This window comes from Talpa occidentalis, unplaced genomic scaffold (genome assembly GCF_014898055.3).
Source record: "Talpa occidentalis isolate TD23 unplaced genomic scaffold, MPIMG_talOcc4v2.1 talOcc4.12, whole genome shotgun sequence".
Classification (NCBI taxonomy): Eukaryota; Metazoa; Chordata; class Mammalia; order Eulipotyphla; family Talpidae; genus Talpa; species Talpa occidentalis.
In genome coordinates, this window is record NW_023601212.1 from 87014072 (window position 1) to 87038129 (window position 24058).

Consider the following 24058-nt stretch of genomic DNA (forward strand, 5'->3'; position numbering starts at 1 on the left):
TTGGAGGGAGAACGTAGAGACCAAGTCAGAGAGAAGTAGGTCCTAACAATGTTGTAATAGTGATGACAGTAGCAATAGCCAGCCTGTGAGTGACTGGCACTGTTCTAAGGTGTTTCATGCATCATCTCCTTTAATCCTTGCAACAACCCTGCCAGGTGGTGCTATTGTACGTCCAGTAAAATAGATGTGAAGAGTTGAGGCTGAGCATCTTGCCCAGGGTCACACGTGAATGAAGGTAATTTAACTCTCACAGAGAACCAGCTTTTATGGTGTCTGGCCCTCATCTACTTCTCCATCATCAACTCCAACTAATCCCCTCATGCCTTCTCCTCCAGGATCCCTCACTTCCTCCAGCTTGTGGAACTCTACCTGCTGTCTCATGCCCCAGTGCCTTTGCACACACACTTCCTCTTCCTGCCATACCCTTTTCCCTGGTAAACTCTCTCCCATCCTCTGAGAGCCAGTGCAATCATAGTTGTGTTCTGAGCAAGCTTCCCTGATGCCAGCCCTTTTGGATGGAATGACTCACTTTCCTTTTAACTCCCAGTAAAGAACTCTGCCCTGTCTGTACTAGGCTGTATAGATCATTCTGTCTCCCACACCAGACCGTGAGCAGGGCGGGACCCCTACTCTTCTCTATGGCAGCACCTGCTCAGATCTGGCCCAGAGGAGGCGGTTGCAGTTGTGGAGGGTGCATGGATGTCCCCTGCCCCCCCTCATGTGGCACCTCTCTCCTCATCTCTTGGCAGCCTGGCGTGGGGCTCCTTTACCTGCTGCATGGCAGCCTCTGTCACCACGCTCAACTCCTACACCAAGACGGTCATTGAGTTCCGGCACAAGCGCAAGGTCTTTGAGCAGGGCTACCGGGAGGAGCCGACCTTCATAGACCCTGAGGCCATCAAGTACTTCCGGGAGAGGTCAGTGAACACCGGGCCACCTCTGGCCACTGCTGGGGATCTGAAGCCCAGGGCCTGCCTCAGAGGCTCCAGGGCTCCAGTTAAACCTGGAGTGAGTGGTCTGATGGATTGTGCTGGGGGATTGTGGGGTGGAAGGAGCAGCCTGGGTGAGGCAGCTTGGATCCCATCATGTTGGAATTTCTGGGACATTTTAATGCTTTATGGGGCATGCGGTGGCGTGGGGCTTATGTCTGATTCCCTGAACTGGGCCAGGCACCTAGTGGGCACTCATTAAATGTTTTGAGTGTTTGCTGGCTTGGGTTTTGTTGATTGAATTCTTCTCTTTGGAGACTTCAACTTTGACTGCCTCGTATTCTCTCAGCTGGCGCCCCACCATCATCGGGCAGATTCAGCATCCCAGCAGCCCTGCAAATATCCCGGGTCAGGTGTTCAGTCCCTGGCCAGGAGGCCAGGCTGGTGTATAGAACACATTCCCCAGGACAGTGACCGGCCCAGAGTAGGCACCCAGGACATGTTAGTCGCAGCCCTGATGTCTCAGCCCTCCCCACGAACACTGCACCTGCTGTCACCTGGGTCGGGGGAGATCCATCTCCTGGGGTAGCTGTGATGAGTTCTTTTTGCTGAGGCAGAAGACAGGACCTCTCTGTACCCCATCAGAAGGAGCTGCCATTGCTGGTACCCCAGTTCAGACAGTCCCTCACAGCTTGGGTCCCAGCCGTGTGGGAGAAGATGAATGCCTCCCAGCATATGTGCAGAGTATCACTTTGCATGTTCATAATGAACATTATGCAAAGGTTCATCAAATTTTATTTCCCTTCCTCTCCAAGGAGAGCATTTCAGCTTAGCTGGGCTGTTCTGATTTTTTTTTTCCTCGTGCCTTCCCTACAAAGAGCTCGGGGCACATGGACAGATCTCTGCACAGGTTTGCAGGGGGCCCTGCAGCAGGGTTGGGGATCTGCAGGGCCAATATCCTGAAATCTCAGCCAGGGACACAAGGGACAGCCACAGCCCCACTGGCCCGGGCTTCCTCCTCTGCGGGGGCAGGGGGTGCTGTGGGAGAACAGGGGTTCAGAGGCCCCCATGAGTTTTCCATTTCTGTCCCTGGGCTGCTGTGTGACTTGGGACAAAGCACCACGCTCTTCTGGGCCATTTTCCTCTGACTGAGGATGGGAGAGCCCAGAATGTCTCAGAAAGGCTCATGTTTGATAACCCGGGTAACCTGCCGGCACAGTGCCTGGCACCGGAAGGGCATTTCCTGGGTGAGTCCCTGTCCTTTCTGTTGCTGATGCAAAATATAAGCTTGGTAATGATTAGCTCAGGATGGAGACAGAGCTGGAGACTTTAGATAGTAAGACCCTAATAATCACATACTAACCACGGTCAACATTTAACCTGGTATTGACACTGCACTAGGCCCTTCTCTGCATACTTTAGATGTTCCTCAATTCCATAACACCTCTGGGAATTAGTGGGGATTATTAGCATCTTCATTTTGAAGATGCAAAATTGAGGCACAGACAGGTGAGGTGACTCATCCAAGGTCACACAGCTGGAACCAGGCCACGGTCCATCACCCTGCTGTGTGGCCTCTCCAATGGCTAGTCTGTCCAGTGCTGAGGTGGGACCTGGCATGCAGGGATGAGTGGCAAGTCCCGCCACTCGGGCTCGCTGTCTGAGGGCCAGTGAGGTGTGGGTGGGGGGATGGGTGATCATGTCCCAGGAGAGGGTTTGGGGTCTCCCAGCTGCCCTCCTACCAGTGCTGTCAGTGGGAGAGGTGTCTGTGGGCCTCATGCTCTTGATTGAGGATAGGGCGGTGTTCATGGGGCTGGTGGAACAGGATGGACCTGACCCCCCACCTACCAATTACGTTTTTGTCTGCAGGAACCTATAGCAAGTCTGAGGAGCAATTGGGCAGTCTGAACAGTTTTTAGGGGGTTGAAATGTAGTATGTGGGAAGAAGCGTGTGTGCATGTGTGTGCGTGTGCACAGGGCATGGGATTGCAGTGTGGTGCGTGTGCACACGTGTTAGGATTCGGGGATGGGAGAGCCATGCCTTGACCCTGAGCATCCGGGCCTGCTCTGGAATTAAACCCGCCCAGCTCCACCATGCCACTTGTCCCTAAGGATGGCATCTTAATCAGGCCTCCCAAGGGGCGGGTGGGAGCTGCTGAATGAAAGGTAAATATTTGCAGATCCGGGCTTTCTTGAATACTTAATGTTCAGATCTGGTTTAACAACCACGGAGGAAAATGAGACCTGTTGGATTGGCCTCCAGGGGGATTCAGCGCTGAGCAATCATCCTGCTCCTGGAGGGCCCTTTGGAGGAGCAGGAGCCATGGGCCAGCTGCTGGGAGGGGCAGGCTCCTGCCCTCTGCCCCATCGGACCCCTGGGGTCCTCACTTGCTCTGCAGCTTTGCGCTCACTGGTTAACTTCTGGTTCCTTTTTGTGTCTGCCGCCTCTGCTGCACCACCCGCTCCCCCCACCCCACCCCTACCTGCAGGAGCCCAGCAGGCCGAGGCCTGCATGGCTCAGCCTCAGCCTAGGAGGCCAAGGGGAGAGAGCTTCACGGGAGAGACCCATGAGCAAGGTTTTTTTTTTTTTAATCCTTTATATCTCCCTAAATTTTATAATTAATTTAATCCATTTTTAATGAATTACATTTTTATTTTTGTTTTATGTCCTCATTAATTTTTGATAGTATGGAGCTCACCAGCTAGGCGGGCGGTGGTGGTGGAGGGACAGCATACGGCCAGGAGGGGCACGCAGCGTCCGCGGGAAGGTCTGGGCAGTTTGGAGTGACCTGGGAGTCGGGTATGGGCGGGCCTAGGCCTGTCGCTGAGGCACGTGTCTGGGTGGGGGCTGGCCGTGGCAGCAGGTGGTGTCTGGGTGGGATGAGGAGGTGGGAGGTGGGGCTCCACAGACAGAGCAGCCAGGCCCCTGCCAGTGGGGAGCACTCTCCCTTTACGTGAAAGGGCTGCTCCTGGACCCCACTGCTCACTAGCTCTGCTTTCTTTCATGCCTCCTCCAGGGCAGCTTTGGGAAGCGCCAATCTCTGCTTCCTTACCTCCACCCGGGCCTCCACCCCACCCAGCAGGCTGCCAGCTGCCCTGACAGCTCTCAGTGCTCCCACTGGCCACCTCCACCTCCCTGCCCCTCTCTCACAGTCTCCCCAACCTTCCTTCCATTAAATGGTGGTGCCCCAACCTGGCCTGGCTCTAGGCCCTCGCCTTTCCTCACTTGACCTGAGCAGCCACCTAGGGGCCTGGGCCCCGCCTGGTCTGTCCAGACCGCCCAGTCCATGCCCAGCTGCCCCTGTGGTGTTTCTACTTTGGATTCTCAAAGGTGCCCCAAATCAGCCTGGCCAGGCCTCACAGTTCTCCCCTGGGCCCAGGCTTCCTGTGCGTCTCCCCACCGTGGTCCTGTGTGTCAAGCCCTATATCTGTGAGTCCTTGTGCACAAACTCAGGTCTTGTCCCTCAGGGCCTTCATGTCTCCTGAGTCCACTGGCCTCATCCAGCCCAGGGCTGCCTGGGCCCAGCCGCCCTTGGAGGTCAGATGTCAGCCCTCATCCTCCTGGTCTCAGCACCTCCTCACTGTGCAGATGGGGTGGGGGTCCCTCTACCCCTCTCTTTCTGCCTGAAAATCTGGAGCACCATCCCACAGTTCCCAGACAAAGCCTGGCTCCTTGTAGCTTACCAGGCGCTGCACTGTTTTGCCTCACGGGGACCCGGCTCAGCACACAGCTCCTCCAGTTCAGCACACAGCTCCCCCTGGGCCTCCGAGCTTCCCAGACAGGCCCTTCTGCCCCAGAGTAGCTCGGGGCTGACTGCCATCTTGCTTGAGCAACCTCTGTGTGCCTTGGCGGTGATCTGCCTTCAGATCTTGCCTCTGCTCTGGATTCTGGACAGGAGTAAATCCCCCCAACTGTCTCTCACAGCCGACAGCCCCGCCCGGCCCCGCCACTGTTCCGTCTCGAGCTCCAAGGGGCAAGTAGCAGGGTGAATGGAGAGGGTGACAAAGAGCAGAGGGACAGCCTCTGGGAAGCGGCCTTCTGTGCCCATGGTCACTGACCCTTCTATTAGCCCTGCCCCCCAGGAGTGACTGGGGTGTTCTTCCACCGCCTTTCCCCGTTCTCCTAGCCAAGATATGGAGCGGCACAGCCAGGTACACCCACCTGAGCGACTGCTCACCTGTCCCCTCTGCTGGTAGCCAAGGCTGAGCTGAGGACAGGACTTGGAGCTTCGCTGAGTCCAGAGGCTTTTGTGCAGCAGCGGGCTCCTCAAGGCCCCCTCCCATCCCCCAGGCGGGCGGGGGTGGGGCCGGCCCCCTTGAGGGCCAGCGATTGCTTTCTCAAGTCATTCCTAACCCATGCAATCCTGAGAGTGTAAGGTGCTACTATCTGGAGCATCTTTTTCAAACCCAATGTTGAAGAACCAGAGACCAAACTGCCAACTGTGCACCAGAACCCGGGCGGGTGTGGGGGAGGCGTTGACAGTGCCGCTTGCTTCATCTTCTCTGTTATTTTCCAATCGCTTTGTATTATGATGACAGTACTCATAAAATGGGAAAAGGAAAAAAAAAGAATTTTTTAAAAGCCCATTTATTTCCTCCTATCTTGGAATGCACTTTTGAAGCGAGGGTACGGAATCTTAATTTCCTACCTGTGGTCACTTATTTGCCAAATTTCCTTTTAATTCCATTCTTCATCCCATCGTAAATAGATCATTTAAAAATCACCAGGCGCTTTGTCCTCAGCGCCCGTTTCCTGGATGTTTCACCTCCGAGACGTGTTCAATCACAGCGCCTCTTCCCCATCTGTTTCCACTTTCACTGCTCGAATATTACTTCCCCGTGACGCCCTGCACTTCATCACGCCGCGTGGGGGCCTTTGAAATCGCTGCCTATTCTGCAGAGGAGCACGGCACCCAGAAATGAGGGATGGCACCCTGGGGGTGGCAGGGCCCCCTCAAGGCTCCCAGGACTGGATGGCTGACTGATGCCAGGGAGGGGGAGAGGAAAATGGAAAACGCAGGCTGGTCCTTGAAGTAGAAAATGGACAAAGGGAAGAGGAGCAACATCTGGAAGGAATGGCCACGTTTCCTCCTAAACATCAGCCGGTTGGAGGGGAAATGAGAAGCAGAAGTGAGCTGAGGGCCTCCCTGGTGGCACAAGGGGTTAAGCAAGGCACTATGAAGCAATGCGCAGCCTCTGCAGCATGAGTTCAATCCCCAGCCAGCCAGGGAGCAACCCACATGGCACAGAAGACCTCTCCTTTCTCGCCTGCTGCTCCCCCCAGCAGTGTACTTCAGGCAGTCTGCCTGTTCTGTTCCCCACTCCGTCTCGGTAAATTCTCTCACCCTCTTCATCTCTGGCCTGTACACCAGCCCTTGTATGCATAAACAAATAAATCTTAAAAAAAAAAAAAAAAGAAGTGAGTTGACCGCAAGGACTCTGCGGGCATCTTCCTGCCTGGCTGTCATGGCCACCAGCTCTTTGCTGATGCCCCGCTGTAGCCATGATGGAGGGGAGGCCCCCAGAGGCCTAAGCCCACTGGGCAGCAGCCTCAGGCCACACAGAGGACAACGGAGCCGGGTGAGGCGCCCAAGACTGGAGCTGATAATGACATGTGCAGACCCAAAAGCTCCCAGAGGTCACGCTGAGACCCGGGAAGGAGTCCCACAGCCAGGCCCAGGGGCTGCCCCACCTGAGATCCCAGGCACCCCCATTTACCCTTTGAGTGTTTAGATTTGTGGCTAATTTCTCACCGCACCATTAAAAATAGAAAAACCTTGCCTGCAGAAAGCCTGTCGTGGTTCCTGCAAGAAATTACAGTTCAGATCAAAGGGAGTTGTCACCTCGAGATGTTTCTTTGTGTCCTCCCCTCCAGGGGCGACCCTTCCTCCACCCCGCTCCCCCCTCTTCCCTTCTGACCTTCTTCCCCATGTTTGTGTCAAGACCCCGGCCTGACCCAGAGCCAGTGATGGATGATGAGATCAGGTCCATCCTTCTCTGAGTGTACATGCGGAGGAGAAGGGGCCGACTGCGTGGTGGTCTGCCTGCTCGGAGCCCCCTCTCTGTGCCAGGAGCAGGGCTGGCGGCCACACACGGCGGCTGCCCTTGCTGTCATTCCTCGCCACTCTTTGTGCCACTTAAAACAAGGATCTCAGGGCCGAGAGCCTCCCGCTGCCTGTTAACCACGACCCCCACTCGCCGCCACCCACGGTTGTGCCCACAGCATCCTTGTCCTCAGGTGCTTCCTGCCAGAAAGCCTCGAGGGGCTGCAGAAGGGTCATCTATCCTTGCCGTGGCCTCCGCCAAGCCCCAGCCACTCACCAAACAGTGGCAAAGATCTTGCAGGTATGTCTTGCTTACTGGCGGGGATTGTGGAGGGGCTGCCTCTGCGCGGGAGCCAGCTCCTCCCGATGGATCCTGGATCCCTCTCCAAGTGAGCCTTTAAGATGAAGCTCCAGTGGCACTTCCTCCTGGAAGCCTCTGCTGATCCCGGCTCAAGTGATTGTCAGCCCTGCCACCTATGATGAGCCCTCACCGACCACCAGGTCCCTTAAAACTCTGCCCAGTGATTTCACGAGACTCCCAGCTGAGAACCGCTGGCCAGGGCAGAGGCTGACACAGTGTACCCTTCATGCCACACCCAGCCCACCCTCCAGAGGCCCATGTCCACTCGTGTGTGTATTGTCCTCAGCTGCTTTCACGCTGTGAGGGCCACTGAGTGCTTGTGATAGAGACCATCTGGCCTCAAGCTCACAGTTTTCCACCTCGGCCTTTACAGAAAGCATCTGCTGTCTCCTGGACTAGACAGTGAGTCACCATCCTTCACCCTTCTTAACACTCTTCTAGCTTAAAACAGAGCCGGTGGAGCTGTGACCTTTTGTTTGCATGCAGCAGGCCTGAGCTTCTCCAGGTCCGGGTCCTAGCTGAGTCATCCCAGGGCCCACGTGGATGCTCACCTGTTGGCAGGTGATATGCCGGCACCGAGCTTTGGGCTTCTTAGCAGCCAGCTTTGGGGTTCCAGGGAGGCCAGGGACTGGGCCAGGCTGGGTTAGTTTTAGACAACTAGGCTCCCGGGCTCCTAGCTCCAGGGCTGAGGCTCCCAGCAGAGCCCAGGTGATGCCCCAGTGAGGTCTGCAGGGAGAGAAATCTTGGGGTAAGAAATTGGGAGAACTGGGAACCTAGGGTTGGCTCAGGGTTAAGGTTGTGGAATGCAGGAGGTTGTGGGAGGCCTGTGACATGCAGGTGGGAACCAGAGGGGCCCCATATGGCTGGGGGGTGGTGATGCTCCAGCCCAGGGCAGGGCTGTGCCTGCTGCGGTCTCCTGGCAGGTGTTTGAATCCACTTTTAGCTTCAGGATGGCTCTACTCAGGCTTGGGCACCCCAAGGAGGAGAAACTTGACACTCTACTTGGAGGACTGAAAAAACTGGTTGTCTATCAGCAGCACATTGAATATTGATTCTTGTTTCACACACACCTATGAGGAAAGAAGATAGTGAGAATTATGTGTTCACTTTAGAAAGATGTTGGAAATTTATGAGCAAAAAAAATCAGGTTACAAAAAACTGTAATTTGAGGCTGTTTATGTTTAAAATAACATTCATTCTAAAAAGATTAACATGAAACTACTAATAGTGATCCCCTACCTGGAGGTATAATTGCAGGGGGACTTGGTTCTCTCTGTGGGGCTATAATTGTAATTTATTTATTTATTTTTTGGAATGAGCATGTGCTATCAGGAAAACAAGAAAGATGTTTCCACCAAAAGGTAAAAATCATGGACCTTTTCCCTTATGCTGACCTTGCTCCACAGCATCGTGTATCTGGGAGATCTGTCTTCCCAGTGCGTTGGCACATGGCCTTCCGACCTGCTATCTGGCCACACAGGTCACAGGAGATGTTTTAAAACAAAAACTGTGTTCAGAGTTTGTGCCCTGGATGACAGACTTGTCCCCTTGGGGCAGAGTCGGCAATGCTTGGGTGGGGCCATTCACTGCCTGTCATTTTCACACGCCTGTGCAGCTTGTTTCCTGATTAGACTGGAAGCTCTCTGAAGGGAGAGACAATGAAACAGACACATTTCTGTCCTCCGCACAGCGCCTGGTGCAAACTACACAAAGTAGGTCTTCAGGAAATTCCTGTTGAGTGCATGAATGAACAGCCTTAGGGGATCAAAATGATCAGTGCATGAATAGTTCTCTCTTCTACTGAGGATATTTCTGGCATTTCTTGCTGGGTCTTCACCACCTCTCCCCCACCCCCTTTTCTTCTGGACACAACTGTGCAGCTAGGAATAAGAGGTGATGAAAGCATGCATGGAAAACAGGAAGGGGGTATTTGCTTTGGGAAGGCGACTTTCTTACGTGAGGGAAAAAGATAGCAGTGGGAAGAAAAGGAAGGTGGACACAAGGCAAAGTTCCAGGCTAAGTGCACCAGAGGGTTTTGGACAGCTGCAAGGTAAGAAAAGGCAAAGAGGGTTGGAGGAAAGATACAAGAGTCCAGCTAAGGATACAGAACTGGAAGCGCCCTCAGTGTTCTGCAGGACATACAACGATGATTGCTATTATTCCTCCTTTAGGGAGCTACACTGTGTTTCTCTAAAAGTGATCCTGGACTGGACCATGTGGAGCTCTGGAATTTATGTGGGTTACAAATGGACGAGTGCAATACAGGAGTACAGCCCTACCCATTCTCTGGCCCAGTCGTCACTGAGACGGGCGGGGCGGGGGGGGGTGGTTATATCTGGGGCCATGTCAATGTCTGCAGCTGCCTCCACTCTGACCCTTGTCATTTCCTGCCACGCCAGTAGAGGCAACTCCCTCTGGACCAGCCGTGATCCTGAGATGCCAGGGCAAAGTCACAGATGAGAAACTCTTACAGTTGTTGATGGAAAAAAACACTATGCCAGAGTCAGAGACCAGATTTTGTTTATATGTAGAAATGCCTTCAGGGAGTGCTTTAATTTAGTGAATTAAATGAGTGTTGTATTTAAGAAAAGTGACACAGCTTAATGTCTATTGCCCCTGAATCAGAAAATAGAGATAAGCAAAAAGAAGGCTCCTGACTTAATCCTCTATATCCTCATAATCGGATGCTAATCACCATTCCTCCTTTACTGTATATTTTACCAAATAATGTTTTGTGCATATCAGTGTGAAACTTTATTATCAAAAAGTATGTACAAACCGTACACATTCTTTTGTCACTGACCAGTTGCACACGGTTGAATATCCTTTAGTGAGAATGCATAGATCTGTATCCCAGTTCTGCCTCTAATTTGTTAGTTATGTGGCACCTGATCGATTAGAGCACTTTCTGATGCCTCAGTTTCTTTGTCAATACAGTGGAGATAATGCCAGCCCTCTCCTGGGAGGTGCTTAGGGTCTTGTTGGGGGATGGCTCAAAGGTGCTGTGCAAAACGTTCCCCAGCTGGGAGGGGCTATGCTTTTTTAGGCCCTGGATTTCTGCCAGCTCAGAGAGCCACAGATTTTTTTACACAGATTTTTTTTTCTTTCCAGGATCGAAAAGGGGGATGGGGACGAGGAGGAGGACCTTCGCCTGGATTGTCGCCATGAGAGATACCCTGCCCGTAAGTGGCCTTATCTGCAGGTTCACAGACCATCTGAGGAACCCTGGAGACGGCCAGGGCACCCTCTTCCTGCACGCCTGCTTTCTCCTAGACACACACTACCAGTGGGGAAACTGAGGCTGGCATCCGTTGTATGCGGTGCGGCCGTGGGGGAGGGAATGCTAAGGCAGCAAGAGGGATCCTCGAGTACTTTAAAGACAGGCAGGCGAGCCATGGTCAAGCCCAGGCTTGAAGAGAGAACAGCTCAGGGACTAGCCAAATCGGGGAGGAGACTGACAAGATTTGTCTGAGCCAGGGCTAGTCCCCAGGGCCCAGGATGCATTGACTTCATGTGTCTCACTGTGGGGGACACCATAAGGCTGAATCTGGGGCACCCATTAGGAAAACAAATGTGTGGACCGGAAAGCAAAGGGGAGGTGCAGGGAGAGAATGGCCTTGCTCCAGACCGAAAAGAAAAGAGCTGATGTGAGATTAAAGTGAGGACGGCAGAGTCTCAGCGGAGCTGCCGAGTGGCTGCCACATGCTGCCCGCCCTCCCGGACTTTCCGTGCCTGACCTCATGGTCTTGCTGACTCGAAAGTCCCACAGCCAGGGTTACTGTCCACCTATTGCAGATGAGGACATTAAGGCTCAGGGAGGTGAAGTAACTTGTCTGAGGTCCACAGTTTAGTCAGCCAGTGACAGAGAACCTCCGGCTCAGGACAGGGGCAGTGGAGGTCAGTAGGGGACTCCAGGTGAGGGATGGGGGCAGCCAGGATCCTGGGGTTCACACACAAACTTGCTTCAGCCATCAAGGGTCTGGTGTCAATGACTGATCAGCTTGGAGAGAAGTTTGTGGGTCCGATGCTGTTTCATGAGTATGAGAAGAGTTGAGAATGGAGACAGGGGAAGCCACAAGACTGCTCAGATCATCCAGGAGAGGGTATGGGTGGGGAGACACTGAAGCAGCGAGGTCTGAACACCTTGGGGCGCTTCAAAGAGAAGCCATGGAAGCTGGTTGGGAAGGGGCTGGGAAAGATGAGACTTAAAGATGAGACGAAGTCAGCAGAGGGGGTGCAGGTGGAGAAGGCAGGGATACTGAGCCAGCGGTGACCCAGCTTGGTAGAATTCTACAGCTGAATTCTACAGGTGATGAAAATAGCATCATCTCTGGACGTGACTGTGAAAATACCTACCAAGACAAACTCAGTCCCACCAGGTCTGATGATAATCCTCACCCTTATGTATGTTCCGAAGACTTTATTTTCATCCGTGCAGTTAATCCTCAATTCAGCCCTATTTAGAGATGGGAAAATGAGGCCCGGGAGGTTACAGCTGTGATGCAAGAAGCAGAGCTGCGATTAGCACCCAACCCATCTGGCTCCAGAACCCCAGCCCTGAGCCAGCAGGGTGAGCTGCTGCCTGTCAGTGGGGGCTCACAAGCTGGCACACCCACCTGCCAGCTCAGGGCGGGGAGGGAGCATGCCTCTATGGACCTGGTCCTCCTGGAGCTCACGGACTAGAAAAGCAGCCCATCAGGGCATCCGGGGAAACGATAGCAGCTCCAGAATGCAGCCTCTTAGCTGCTAGTGGGATTTTGGCCAAGAAAATATTTTGGAAATGCCTGGATGAGTTTTGCAATATTTCTGCACCAAGCAGCTGCTCAGATCGTGTGGTGGGCTGACTTGCCGGCAGGAGGGACGGGGGCGGAGGGACGTCAGGGGCGGAGGGACGTCAGGGAGCCCACGTTATTAAATAAATGCTTACTGTGTGCAGGTCTCTGCTAAGCACTTCACAGCCAGCTCATCTGATGGGCGGCTCAGCCCTGGGAAGGAGGGAGGGATCTTTTTACTGTGTAGACAGAGATGCTCAGGCCCTGAAGGGAAAAGTGACTTTGCTGAGGTCTCTGGTCCCCGGGGATCTTGCCCTGGGTGCGAGGCCATCCTAGCTCTGTCCCTGAGCATCTCCTCCCTTCTCCATCCCTCAATCTGCTCCAGCCACCCAGGCCTTTCTCTTCCTTGAACATGCAGAGATCATTCCCTTTCTAGAGACTTGAACCTGCTGCTCTCTCTGCCCAGAATGCTCTCCCTCTAAATCTCTGCATGGCTGACTTTGTCTCATCTTCAAGTCTCAGTCAGAAAGCCACTTCCTCAGAGAAGCTGCGCCTGACCTGCACTGGCCTCCCCAGCCACCCTCGCATCACTGTACTTCCCTTTCTAAGTGACATCTGTCCCTCTGCTACCTGTCTTTGATAATCACATACTTGGTTTTTGTTTGGCTGCCTCGCTCCACTTGGTTCTGTGACAACAGGCACCTTTTGTTCATATCTGTCTCCCGAGAGCCTAGAATGCTGTGTAGCACACAGTAGGTGCTCAGTTGCTGGCTTTACACCTCCAAGCTTCTCCCTCCATTTCCTACCTGAGCAGCCACTTTTACCTGAATGACTACGTGAAGTTTTGGCTAACTGCTCCCAAAGGGGCCACTTTTCACTTGGGCTGCTGTGATTTGGGTTCTGCCACAATTCTTTTTTCCTGAAGAAAGAGTTTGCTTTTGAAACCCGCCTTGGGGCTTTGCGGCGCCACCAGCTAGCTCGGGAGCACATCAGATGTGACATTTGATGGAGGCGATGCTGCCATATGGTCCAGGTGCCTGCATCTTCCTTCCAAGAGCAACTGGGGTTTGCAGCTGATTGCAACTGTCAAGTTCAATGCCCGAGACAAGCTTTGGATTTTGCCAGGTGTGTCTGTAAGGCTGGGCCAGGCGAGAGGTTGTCACTCGCTGGGTACAGAGGTGACTTCTGGGAGCTCCGTCTAGACGGGTCTCTGCTGCTGCTGCCCTCAAAATAGCAGAGGGAATTTCAAGGAAGACTTTTCTGGGCCCAGAACAACTTGGCATTTTTATTAGATCAAAATCAAATCCAATATAGTACTGCTCAAGCCTGCTTCTTTTATTAAAATGGAAACAGACAATATTTCTGAAATAAATATCAATGCCAACTTACTGGGCACACAGACAAGCAGGTAGCTTGGAGACACCTGAGACCTTGGCACTGGCAGTTGGGAGATATAAGCCAGCAGCAGCATCGAAATCACCTGGAGGGCTTGCGGAAACTCAGATTGCCAGGCCCAGCCCTGGCTTCATGGTGGAACCTGGAATTCTCATTCCTAACAGTTCCCAGGGAGGCTTGCTATTGCTCCACGGACCAAATTCAGAGCAACCCTCAGCCTCGGGACAAACCTGGCCTTCTGAAGCTACTGTCGGGAGTGACAGTCATTTGCTTGAGCTATTCAGTGCAAACCACCGCTTCCAGGGCCAGTTGGAAGTCCAGTCCACCCTCCTGAGACACAAACTTGATCATGCCCTCCCATGCCCTCTGAGCACCAGGCCTCCGTGATGGCATCCCTGGGGCGGGGGTGGGGTGGGGTGGGCAGGCTCTGTGCTAAGCCCTCTCCCACATTCCCAAGGAAGCCTTCTCCTGCCTTCCCGTCCCGCTTCATTTGTTTCCCAGTCTCATCACTCAGACTCTTCATCACCAATTTGTCTCTCCCCTGGAAGGAAAAGTCACGAGGACAGGACCTTGTTGCCAGAGTTAGGTGGTGGCCCACAGCCAAGCACAGGTGGGTCACCAGCACCTTGCCGCGGATGACTTAGCTCGCTTGGAATTCAAGTGGTAGCTGCTCCGAGGAGTGTTTCCATTTTACAGGTGAAGATCCCGGGTTCTGAGAAGCAAAGTCATTCGTTGTGGGTCACAGGTCTGTGTGACTCCAAGCTCAGGATGTGCTGCTGTTCTTTCCACCACTTTTGCCCAGCGCAGTACTCCCCCCACCACGCGTGACCCAAAGAAACACTTGAAGGCAGTTGTTGAAATATAGATTTCCCTGGAGACTCCAACCCCTTGGTCTGGGGCAGTGCCTAGGAATCTGCATCTGGCTAATCTGGTGATAAGGCAGAAGCCCCAGGGAAGGACACCCCCGAGGGCACCCAGTAACTTCTGCAATTGCAACTCTCCACTCCTCACCCCTCCCGTGCCATGCGTGGAGAGACCATCCTGATTTCCCCAGCCACCAACACTGCTGGTTCTCACACCTCCTAAAAACCCCATTCACCTGCCAACAACCTATTTCATGCGCTGCTCCTTCCGCCTGAAATGACCCACTGCTGTCCTCCACCTGGTGAAAAACAAACCCTGCTGGAGGAATCACGAGCCTCACCATGAGTTCAAAGTCTAGCTCAAGTGTCCGGGAATGGCAGCCAGCCCCTCCCCCTGGCACAGGTGGCCCTGTTCACCTTCACGTGGCCCTGCCCTCGGGCTTTCAGTTATGAGACGGTGTGCAGTTATGAGCCTCGCCAATGGAACAGAGCTGTTGGAGTTCACATCCCAGCAGTGAGACCTCGAGCAAATGGCTTAACCTGCCTGGCCTTGACTTTCCTCATCTTTAAAATGGGCATAGTGACAGGACCTGACTCATTCTAAGGATTAAATGAGTCAAGGAATATGAAATGAGGCTCAGCAAATGGTCCCTGGCAGACACTGGGAGATGTAGGCGTGTCTGCTCTTCACACGAAATCATCTCTTCACGCATGTGTCTGTCCCCCTCGCTAGACTGTGAACACCCAGAGGTCTGCATCTCGCTCATGTCTGTAGACCCAGCACCCAATGTGGTGCCTAGAAAATATTTAATAAGGAATGAAGGAATCAGTTGCTCTGGGGAGAGGTTAAGTGGATTCAGCCTGATCCTGGGGATGGAAGGAGACAGAGAAACATGGGGTCCCCAGAAGATGAACTCCAGTGAAGGATGGGGCCCCCATTCATTCTCCTAAGAAAACCTACCCACATGATAGACCAAACTCAACCTTCCTCTCCACATGGATCCCAGACAAACCCGCTCTTCTTCCTGAATCATCCATCGTTTAGTCACTCAACAGACCTATACTGTCAACACCAAGCCTGAAGCTGTGATAGGTGCCAGGAAAGCAGCAACAAAGACAAGCAGAATGAGACAAGGAAACAAGCAAACAGAAACTACTAGACAGGTCGGAGTCTCCCTTACCGCTCTAGGATACAGGGTCAACTTAGAGAAGTGAGGGTGTTTTCACGAGGTCGTGCCATTTTAACCAAGGGGGAGGGGAGCTTGTGTCACTAGCTGAAAGGTCTCCAAAGCCAGACCCCTCAGTGCCAACCTTGATTCATTTCTCCATCATTCCCCATATCCCACCTCTTCTCAGAGGGCAGAGTTCTAGGTCGGTAGGCAAACTGTTGGTGCTGGATGGGCCCCATGCCTTGGACAGAGGCCTTCAGGACCTTGGAGAGCGGGCTGGTGCTTCTCCAAAGGGATCTGGCTAACCTAAGGTCAATACCAGCCACCTGCACTCATTTTTCTACCAGCTTGGAACAAGTCACTTCTCTGTTCCCATTTATCTGCACGTTGTGGTGGCATTGGCATTCTTGGTCTTGAAGGGCCCTTCCAAACTAATGAATCAATTTTGGAACAGTGGATGTGATTTCATTCAGTTCAGCAGAGCTAGGAGATGATCCCCAGGGATCTTGGTGCCTTGGAGAGAATTCAAGACAGTGATTTCTCACTGAAAGATGTAGGAGTCAGGACAGGAAGAGACGGGATGGTAGATATTTTCATGTTTTTTGATATTTGTATTGAAATGGAAGAAATCACAATTTCTGAGAACCTTCTATGGATTGAATACTGTGCTGAGCCTGGGAGGTTCCAAGGGAATTTAAAACAACATGCTTGCTGCCAACCCTTTGAGTGGGACCTTGAACCAATCTCTTACCACTTAGGGCTTTGTCTTCCCCATCTGTGAAGAGAGACAGTAGAACCCAGCCCCCTCTGGTGCTGGCAATGTGTTATTTTCCTGTCTACCTGAGGTCGGATAATGAAGGGCTACTATGCAGGGGCTGCTGGGCCTGCTGACTCCTTTGCAACTCACAACTGCTTGTAGTCTGAGACAGGGAAAGTTGCTTGTCAAAAGTCACGTGGCTTAAAAAAAAAAACTCACACAGCTCATAATTGGTGGAGTGTGGATTTGAACCTTTGACTATCATATTCCAAGTACATTTTCCCTCCCCATCTGCCCCCCGCCCCAGTTCCTGTACCCAAAGAAGGAGAGGCTGAGCAGAGTCTGTCACAATGAACAGAATCTCAGACTATGAGGGGCGGGTGGCGCTTATCCCTCAAGTTCAGGAATCCTCCTGCAGTTTCTGCACTTCTTAGGAAAGGTCAGCTTAGGCTTATGCTGTGTCCCAGGTGCTGGGCCAGGGGCTCCAGGAGGAAGCAGATCTAGTCCTTGCCTGCATTGGGTCCCCAGGTTGTTGGGGAGCCCTCACTGAACTGGCTACAATATAAGGTGGTGAGCATGGAAGGCAAGGAGTATGTTGGGGACACAGAGGAGGGGGTCAGGCCCCTGCCTGTGAGGTGGTGGACTGCTCCCCAGAAGAGGGAACATCTGAAAGGGAGTGGGGCTTGGCAGCCAGAGAACAGCAAGGAAGAGCGCCCTGGCCGAGGGACCAGAATGTGCAAAGCATGGAATAGACTTTTGGAACAAAGACACAGGCTAAGAAACAGAGGTCAGAAATAGCCTCCTGTGGGGCCTCCCCTGGTGGCGCAGTGGTTGAGCGCTGGGCCGAGAGGCTGCCTGCGGCCTCTGCAGCGCCAGTTCGTTCCCCGGCCACCTGCGAGGGTCCCACACCAAAAAAAAAAAAAAAAAAAAAGAGAAATAGCCTCCTGTGGACTGAGTCCAGCGTGAGGGATGCGTCTTGGATCACAGATGGTTGAAAATGTTTTAAAAACCTTTTGTTGCCATCATTTAAAAGCCAGAAGATTTTATTTCAAAATCCTGATTTTCCGTTCTCTGAAATTCTTGGAAGATCTGAGCCTAAATTCCCTGTGGCCCCAAAGGCCGGCAGCGAGGAGTGGCTGTTCCGGTCCACCCCACCCTTTTGTGTCATTTGCTTGGGACCATAGACATTTTGAGGTGAGGTTTCCTGATCTATAGCATAAGGCACTTTTTTTAATCTGGGTGTGACTGGTGCCAAAATAGAGACTGGGAGAGAAGGGGACCGAGTGGGGAGTCCTGGAAGCTGGTGGGTGCCCCTCTGCAGAGTGAGGACAGGGCTCTCCCCTCCTGCTCTGTACGTCTGGGCCCCAGCCCGTCCCCGGAGGCCAGACAGGGAATGTGAGGCCCCATCTTCAGTGGTTTGGCCTCTGGATCCCAGGCACAAAGAGCCTAATTTTAACTCAAGCTGGAGATCAGGGCCTCTTGTTTTCCTGAAAAATACATGTTCCTTCTGTGTTCCAACCAGCTCTCCAAGGTTCTGCCTGCTGGCAACGGTAGAGCAGCTACAATCACTTCTAAATAGTCATTTAGTAAAACAATCAAACCTTTTTGTGCACAAATATGTTTCTAGATTAAAAAAAAAAAAAACACAGAAAACCAAACACCTGTATCTTGGCGGCAAACACTTCCAAAGAGCGCAACTGCTTCAGTGACTGGGGCCAAAACAAATGGTTTTCCCAAGGCCAAACGATTCCAGAATGTTTGCCAAATGGTTCCCACCCTTCTCAACATATAGTAAAATCAGCAAAGCACCAACATTAAAGAATATTAAAAACAGAAAAAAAGCCAAAGCAAAAAATTAAAACAACAACAACAACAAAATGCACCCACACTCCTCAGGGCTGGCACCAATGTCTCTGCAGTTGCCTGGCCTGGTTATTCCGAAGACTCTCCCCAAAGTCTGAGCAGCTTGGGGGCTGGGTGAGAGGAGGAGCCAGGAGCTGTCTGTCCTTGGAGGTTCTCAGGCAGGAGCACATCCTGGCGCTTGCAGCGAAGAGCCCGTCTAGCCCTAAAGGATGCCCACTGTGCCGCACACCCGTGAGAGCTCAGCGCAGGAAGACAAAATGGCAGGAACAAATTTCTTTTAATGCTGAAGTTTGGGATCAGGAAGAAGTTGATCAGCCCAGCTGCACTAGCGGGCTCCTGTGCTCACCCTTGCTGAGTCTCAGCTCCCTCATCTGTGAAATGGGTGGTAGCTAGCATGGAAGGTGAGGGTAGGACCCTGCAGAGTGAGTGGCCTTCCTGCTGGTCTCCCCTCCCGACCCCTCAACCCCCCCTTCTCCCTTGGCTTCCCTTTGCTTGCGGCTTTCCAGCCCCACTCCTGCTGAGCCTCTGCCCAGTTTCCTCTTGGGTTGAGGCTCTGATGATCTGGGCTTGGGTCTAAAAATTTGGAGAAGCCACTCAGCATGGGTGCTTCAAGGTGAGGGAGCTCCTGGGGACCAGGGAAATGATTCCTGTAGGACAGGAAGGTTTGATTCGACCTTAGGTACAAGGACATGTTAAGCCGATCGCAGTCCAGAGACGGAGCTGTTAGGGACTCTTGCGCCGGACACGGGAGCACAGTCAAGAGAAACATGGACGAGTGAGTGTGTCGCATCAGGGGAGCCTCCCAGCCCTTCTGCCTGGAGGCTGCGAGGCTGCAAGAGCAGCAGGATGTGGGGGACAGTCTCTGCTACTTCCCTGGCCTAGGGGCTGCCAGGGACAGTCTCTCCCACCTCCTTGGCCCAGGGGGCTACCAGGGACAGTCTCTGCCACCTCCTTGGCCCAGGGGCTGCCAGAGAGTCTCTGCCACTCCGTGGCCCAGGGGGCTGCTGAGCCCCATGTGCTCGCTCACGGTCGCAGGGGTCAGGGAGGTCCAGCCAGGAATCCTTGGCACTTGCTCCATGCTCTGTGAGCACACGTGGGCACGCAGCGGGCCCCGGGGGGCTGGCTGGGCAGTGGTGGGTGGAGAGGTGCTTCCAGGACGGGTGGGCTGGGGGAGGGTGAGCAGGGGAGAGGTTAGGTGGTTGGCTGAGGATGTGGGTGTAAAGCAAGGGGAGAAGGAAAGTGGAGGGAGACGCACGAGTGGGTGGGCGCGTGGGCGGCGGGTGCGGGGACGGCGCCGGGGCAGCAGTCTGCCGGGGCTGGCTGCGTGGGCATGTGAGTGGGTGAGGGGCAGCGGGACAGAGGAGCAGCGGGTGGGGCCGGCAGGCAAGCCAGCAGTTTGGGCAGCAGGAAGCAGACAGACAAGTGGAGGCGAGAGCGGGGTGGCTGCGTGGCTGCTGGTTCCAGGTGGAGGGGCAGGAGGGACGCGGGGCGGGGGGCGTGTTAACAAGGAGGAGGAGGCTGGATGGGAGCGGCGGGTGTGGGCATGTGGACCGGCGGGACGGTGCGGGGGTGGGTTTGGGGTGCGGGTGAAGAGCGTGAGAATCGCCTGGTGGACGTGTCGGCGGGTGGGCTGCGGGTGGCCGCGGGTATTGGCAAATGCGTGACCGGGTTACAGTGACTGCGTTACAAGCGCACTGAGGGCCTGGTGGCGGCGGGTGCCTGGTGGCGGCGGGTGGGGTGCCCAGGTGGGTGGGTGATGGGCTCCTGAATAGAACAGGCGAAAGCTGGCTGGGTGGGTGAGTGCGAGCGGTAAGGAGGGCGGGCTGTGCGTGGGGTGGACACGGGTGAGCTGGGGGGGCTGCGGGCAGATGCGGGTGGAGGAAGGTGCTGTCTGCGCTGATCACTCTCTGTGTTGGCAGGTCACCATCCACACATGGGCGACTCCTGGCCGCGGAGCTCTGCACAGCAGCCACACCATTTGGCCGATTCCTGGCCCCGGAGTTCTGCACAGGAGGCGCCAGAGCTGAACCGCCAATGCTGGGTCCTGGGGCACTGGGTGTGACCAAGACCCAGCCTGGTCCACAGAACTCAGGCCGGCGGCAGTGGCACCAGCCCCTGCCACCAAATCACTGGTCGGCGCCACCGGAACCTGGCCTGTGTCTGTGAACTGGGTGGAGAGACACCAGGCCCGGCCTGCCTGCCGCTGTTGGGTCTCAGGGCTCTGGAAACGGCCAGGGCAGCTGAGGGAATGTAAGGGACACAGAGTGACTTTGGGACAACGAACTCTTGCCACCACATGCTGAGTCCTGCTGGTGCAGCTGGATGCCAGCAAGGCACGGACATCGGCTGCTGGAAGCCTGGGCACCCACGAGCCAGCCAGGAAGCTTGGGAGGTGCCCAGGTGCAGAGCCGGGGGCGGCAGAGGCACTGCCTTGCGGGGTCACCAGGCAGCCACACAGTAGGGCTCAATAAATGCTTGTTGAACCTGTGTTCCTACTGTGTGTGGGGGCCAGTTGCTCTCTGGGCTTGGCTGCCTCCTTACAGCTTCTCTATCAGGTCCTCAAGGATCCTGAGGGTGACAGCCCTGAATGCGTGGGGTCAGCTGTGGGGCTCTGAGAGGAGCCTGGGCCTGGGGGACAGGGGGTAGGGTAGAGCCAAGTTGGGAGATTGCCTTGGTTTCAGATGTGGACAAGGCAGGGCCAGGGAAGTGGAAAATGTGGGGTGGGCAAAAGATGGGCCCTCGAAGCCAGGCCCTAAACTGGGAAGATGGAAAAAACATCTGACCCCCGCAGGGAAACCCTCTACTTTCTGTCTAGAGCCACCTGTACCTCAAATCCTAGGGCTCAGGAAATAGATCCCTATAATTAAGATGAGGGAACTTAGGGTCACAGAGATGAAGTAACTGGAATAAGATCACAGACTGAGCAAATGGCAGAGCTGGGGTTTGATTCAGGATTCCTAAGCTCCAAATTCTTCCCAGAAGAATTTCTAGAGCTTTCCCCCAAGTAGAACAAATTCTTTACTCTTCCATAAATGCAAAGCTCCTCCACCCATCCATCCAACTATCCATCCATCCACACATTTGTCATCCATGCACCATCCATCCATCCACCATCCACCTTCACCTCTTTCCCATCCATCCATCCATCTTCATCCATCAGTTGTCATCCCTCCTAGTGTTAGACATCTACCCATCCTTTCATCCCTCACCCCTCCTCATTATTCATCCAACCAGCTGTGTTTCCATCTATCCAATCATATAACCCACTGTGCCCCTACTATGTGCCAAGCACCATGGCAGGCATGTGATGGGTGTCTGTCCTCACAGAGTGTGTAGATGGGCAGGATGGGGAAGCACCCAGAGGTCACAGCGCAGTGAGTCAAGTGTTCAGGTGCCCGGCTCTGGACACGCCACCTGGCTTCAGATTCCAGCTCCTCCTCTTGAGGCCTGGGCCAGTTACCTGATGTCTCTGTGCCTCAGTTTCCTCATCTGTTCAGTGGGAGTAATCTTTATACCTACCTCTTAAAGCTGTTCTGAGAGTTAAGTGAGTGGACGTACATGACACATTTAGAACAAGAGCCCTGCACAGAGTAAATGCTTTGTTTGGGGGTTGCTATTATCTGGAGGAGGGGATGTCAGGGCGGTGGATCCCAAAGTCAGCACCTGCAGCCGGGGAGAGGTTAGGGAGCAGCTAGGGAAGCCTCCTTTGGGAAAATGGCCTTTAAGCCAAGAGATGAAGTTTGTCTAGATGTCAGGCAGGCAAGGGTGCAGAGCGGAAGAAAATGGGGAACGTTATGGAGCTTCAAGATGGTCCAGATGGCAGGTGTGGAGGGAAGGGCTGCAGCAGCGGCGGTGGGAAGTCAGGCTGCAGGGGTGGGTGGAGCAGGCCCGGGGGCTTGGGCGCCCTACAAGCTCACAGGTAACTGCGGCCGTGGTGCCCGGTGCTTGCAGCAGAGCAGGAAGTGCCTGGTGAGCCTTAGAGGAATTCCCGTGAAGTCTGTGGGTGACGAAGAAGGTCCCCACGGCTGTGGACGGAGGAGATGTGCAGACGGCTCCCAGCCCCGACCTAACCGCGCAGGAAGGGAGGGAAGAGAGTGGCCCTGGGATGAGACAACGAGGGCAGGAGCGAGTCAGGAGGAACATCATCAGCTGAAGGGGACGCTGGTGGTGACCCTCTGGTTAGGGGCTTCGGTGAGAGCAGTTCAGATGCGCTGAGTCTCAAGTGCCCGGTGGACACCAGGGAGGGGTGTGCTCATTAATTCATGCATGCACTGAGTAATCGAGTGAGTGCTTCATTAATTCATTTTCCATTCATTCATTCATTCATTCATTCATTCAATATTTCAGACCTACTGTATGGGCGGACGGGGAGATGGGCCTGGGGACAGTGGAGCCCAGTTCCCAAGGCCTGAGTATCAGAAAGGCGTTGGGGGTTTGGGCAGACAGAGTCCTGCCGATATGAGCCTGGGCAGGGGCGTGCCCAGCAGGCATCAGCCCAGTGCACCAGGCACCTTGGGGCGCTTTATTCTTACCCTAGGTCCTGCTGATGTTGGCAAGTGGCCCGCAGAGGTGCAGGAGATGATTTTAGCTGATACATGGGCAAAATTTTAATCTATTTTAATAGTTGTGTTTATGTAAATGTGTATTAGAAAAAATGTATAATGGGCACATGAATGCCCTGATTTCACAGACATTATTGCTTAGGATGAAGCCAAAATAGGCATTTAAGTAAAAAGAAAAAGAGTCGGTTTTAAAAAAAAAAACATTCAATAAATAATCGTGCAAGTGGAATGTGATCATGGTATGTGGGCGGCCCCTGCAAGCTGGGAGGGTGGGGGAGAGGAAGGAGGCCCATGGGGCCAAGCAGCTTCCAGGCCTCCTGCCCCCTCCGGGGCACCTGCCAGGCAGGGCCTGAACACTAGTGGCCTTTCAGTCTCATGGAGACAGCCTGCAGCAAGAAGACTGCTGGTTAGATCAGAGGCAACACTTCCAGGCAAGCAAGCTGAGTAATCCCAAAGGATCCCGGCTGAGAGTTAGCGGGACGTTGTCTGCAAGCAGGGAGCGAACGCCACCCTCTGCCCAAATCTGGGAGGAAGGCAGACCACGCGGTTTGAAGGCAGGGGGTCCTGGGTGAGCACAAGCCTGGATTGGGACGCAAACAGTTTTTCTCTCTCCTCCCCCACAAACAGTTTTCCCAGTTGCATGGAATGGCTGTTGGCTTTGGGGGTGTGTCTTGACACCCGCATGTTGACCTGACACAGCCCAGCAGTTTGCACGTAGCCTGGTTCTGACCTTGCTGCACACCCAGTGTTCCCAAATCCACAGCCTCTGGACTTGCGTGCATGCCAGCTGGAGGTTGTACCGGCATGAGCTGGTCCTTCATATGTGCACAGGACTAACGTGCCTGTGCGTGTGTTGGCCCTGTATTGTGTCTGCTCAGTGCCCTGAAGTGGGGCTCTGCCCTCTCATTGGCCCCCATCACCCCCTCTCTCCCCAGGGGACGAGGGCCCTCTGGGCCACTGCCCCTCCCCTGGCCGAGGGCTATGGGCCGGCCAGGATGTCACTGGGCTGACTTCCCTCCCTGACTGATGGCTGCGACGAGCTGCCGCCCCCACTCCCACCAGCGCCAACCCGCCTCGGCCACACACTCATCTCCCTCGGGTAATGGAAACGTCAGCTTGATTCATGGGTGTTCGTCTGTGGCAGCCGGGCCTGCAGACAAGGCGGGCTCGGGGGTGGGGGGCTCACCTCTGGGAAGAACCACTGCTGCCAGAGAGCTGACCCCTTGCTTGCGAGGAAGCGGGGATGGGCAGCAGAGTTATGCCTGGGTTCAAATCCCAAGACCACCACAGACCTGCTGTGACTCTGCCCCTCCATGCACTATTTTCTGAGGCATCAGGCACTA

General features: G+C 54.2%; 1 protein-coding gene across 3 annotated transcripts in view; it reads left to right on the forward strand.

The window, feature by feature from the left end:
* Positions 1-22024, forward strand: part of GSG1L (GSG1 like) — a 159157-nt gene extending 137133 nt beyond the window's left edge. Inside the window, exons 4-7 of one of the 3 annotated variants that reach the window (XM_037507384.2) lie at positions 750-917; positions 10446-10516; positions 18840-18844; positions 20120-22024. In XM_037507384.2, coding sequence (XP_037363281.1) covers positions 750-917; positions 10446-10516; positions 18840-18844; positions 20120-20215 — 340 coding nt within the window. In that variant the 3' untranslated portion in view covers positions 20216-22024. Of the gene's footprint in view, positions 1-749; positions 918-7167; positions 7275-10445; positions 10517-18839; positions 18845-20072 lie in introns of all 3 variants that reach the window. The other 2 variants (XM_054693779.1, XM_037507383.2) reach the window with 2 other exon arrangements.
* Positions 22025-24058: the final 2034 nt, after the last annotated feature.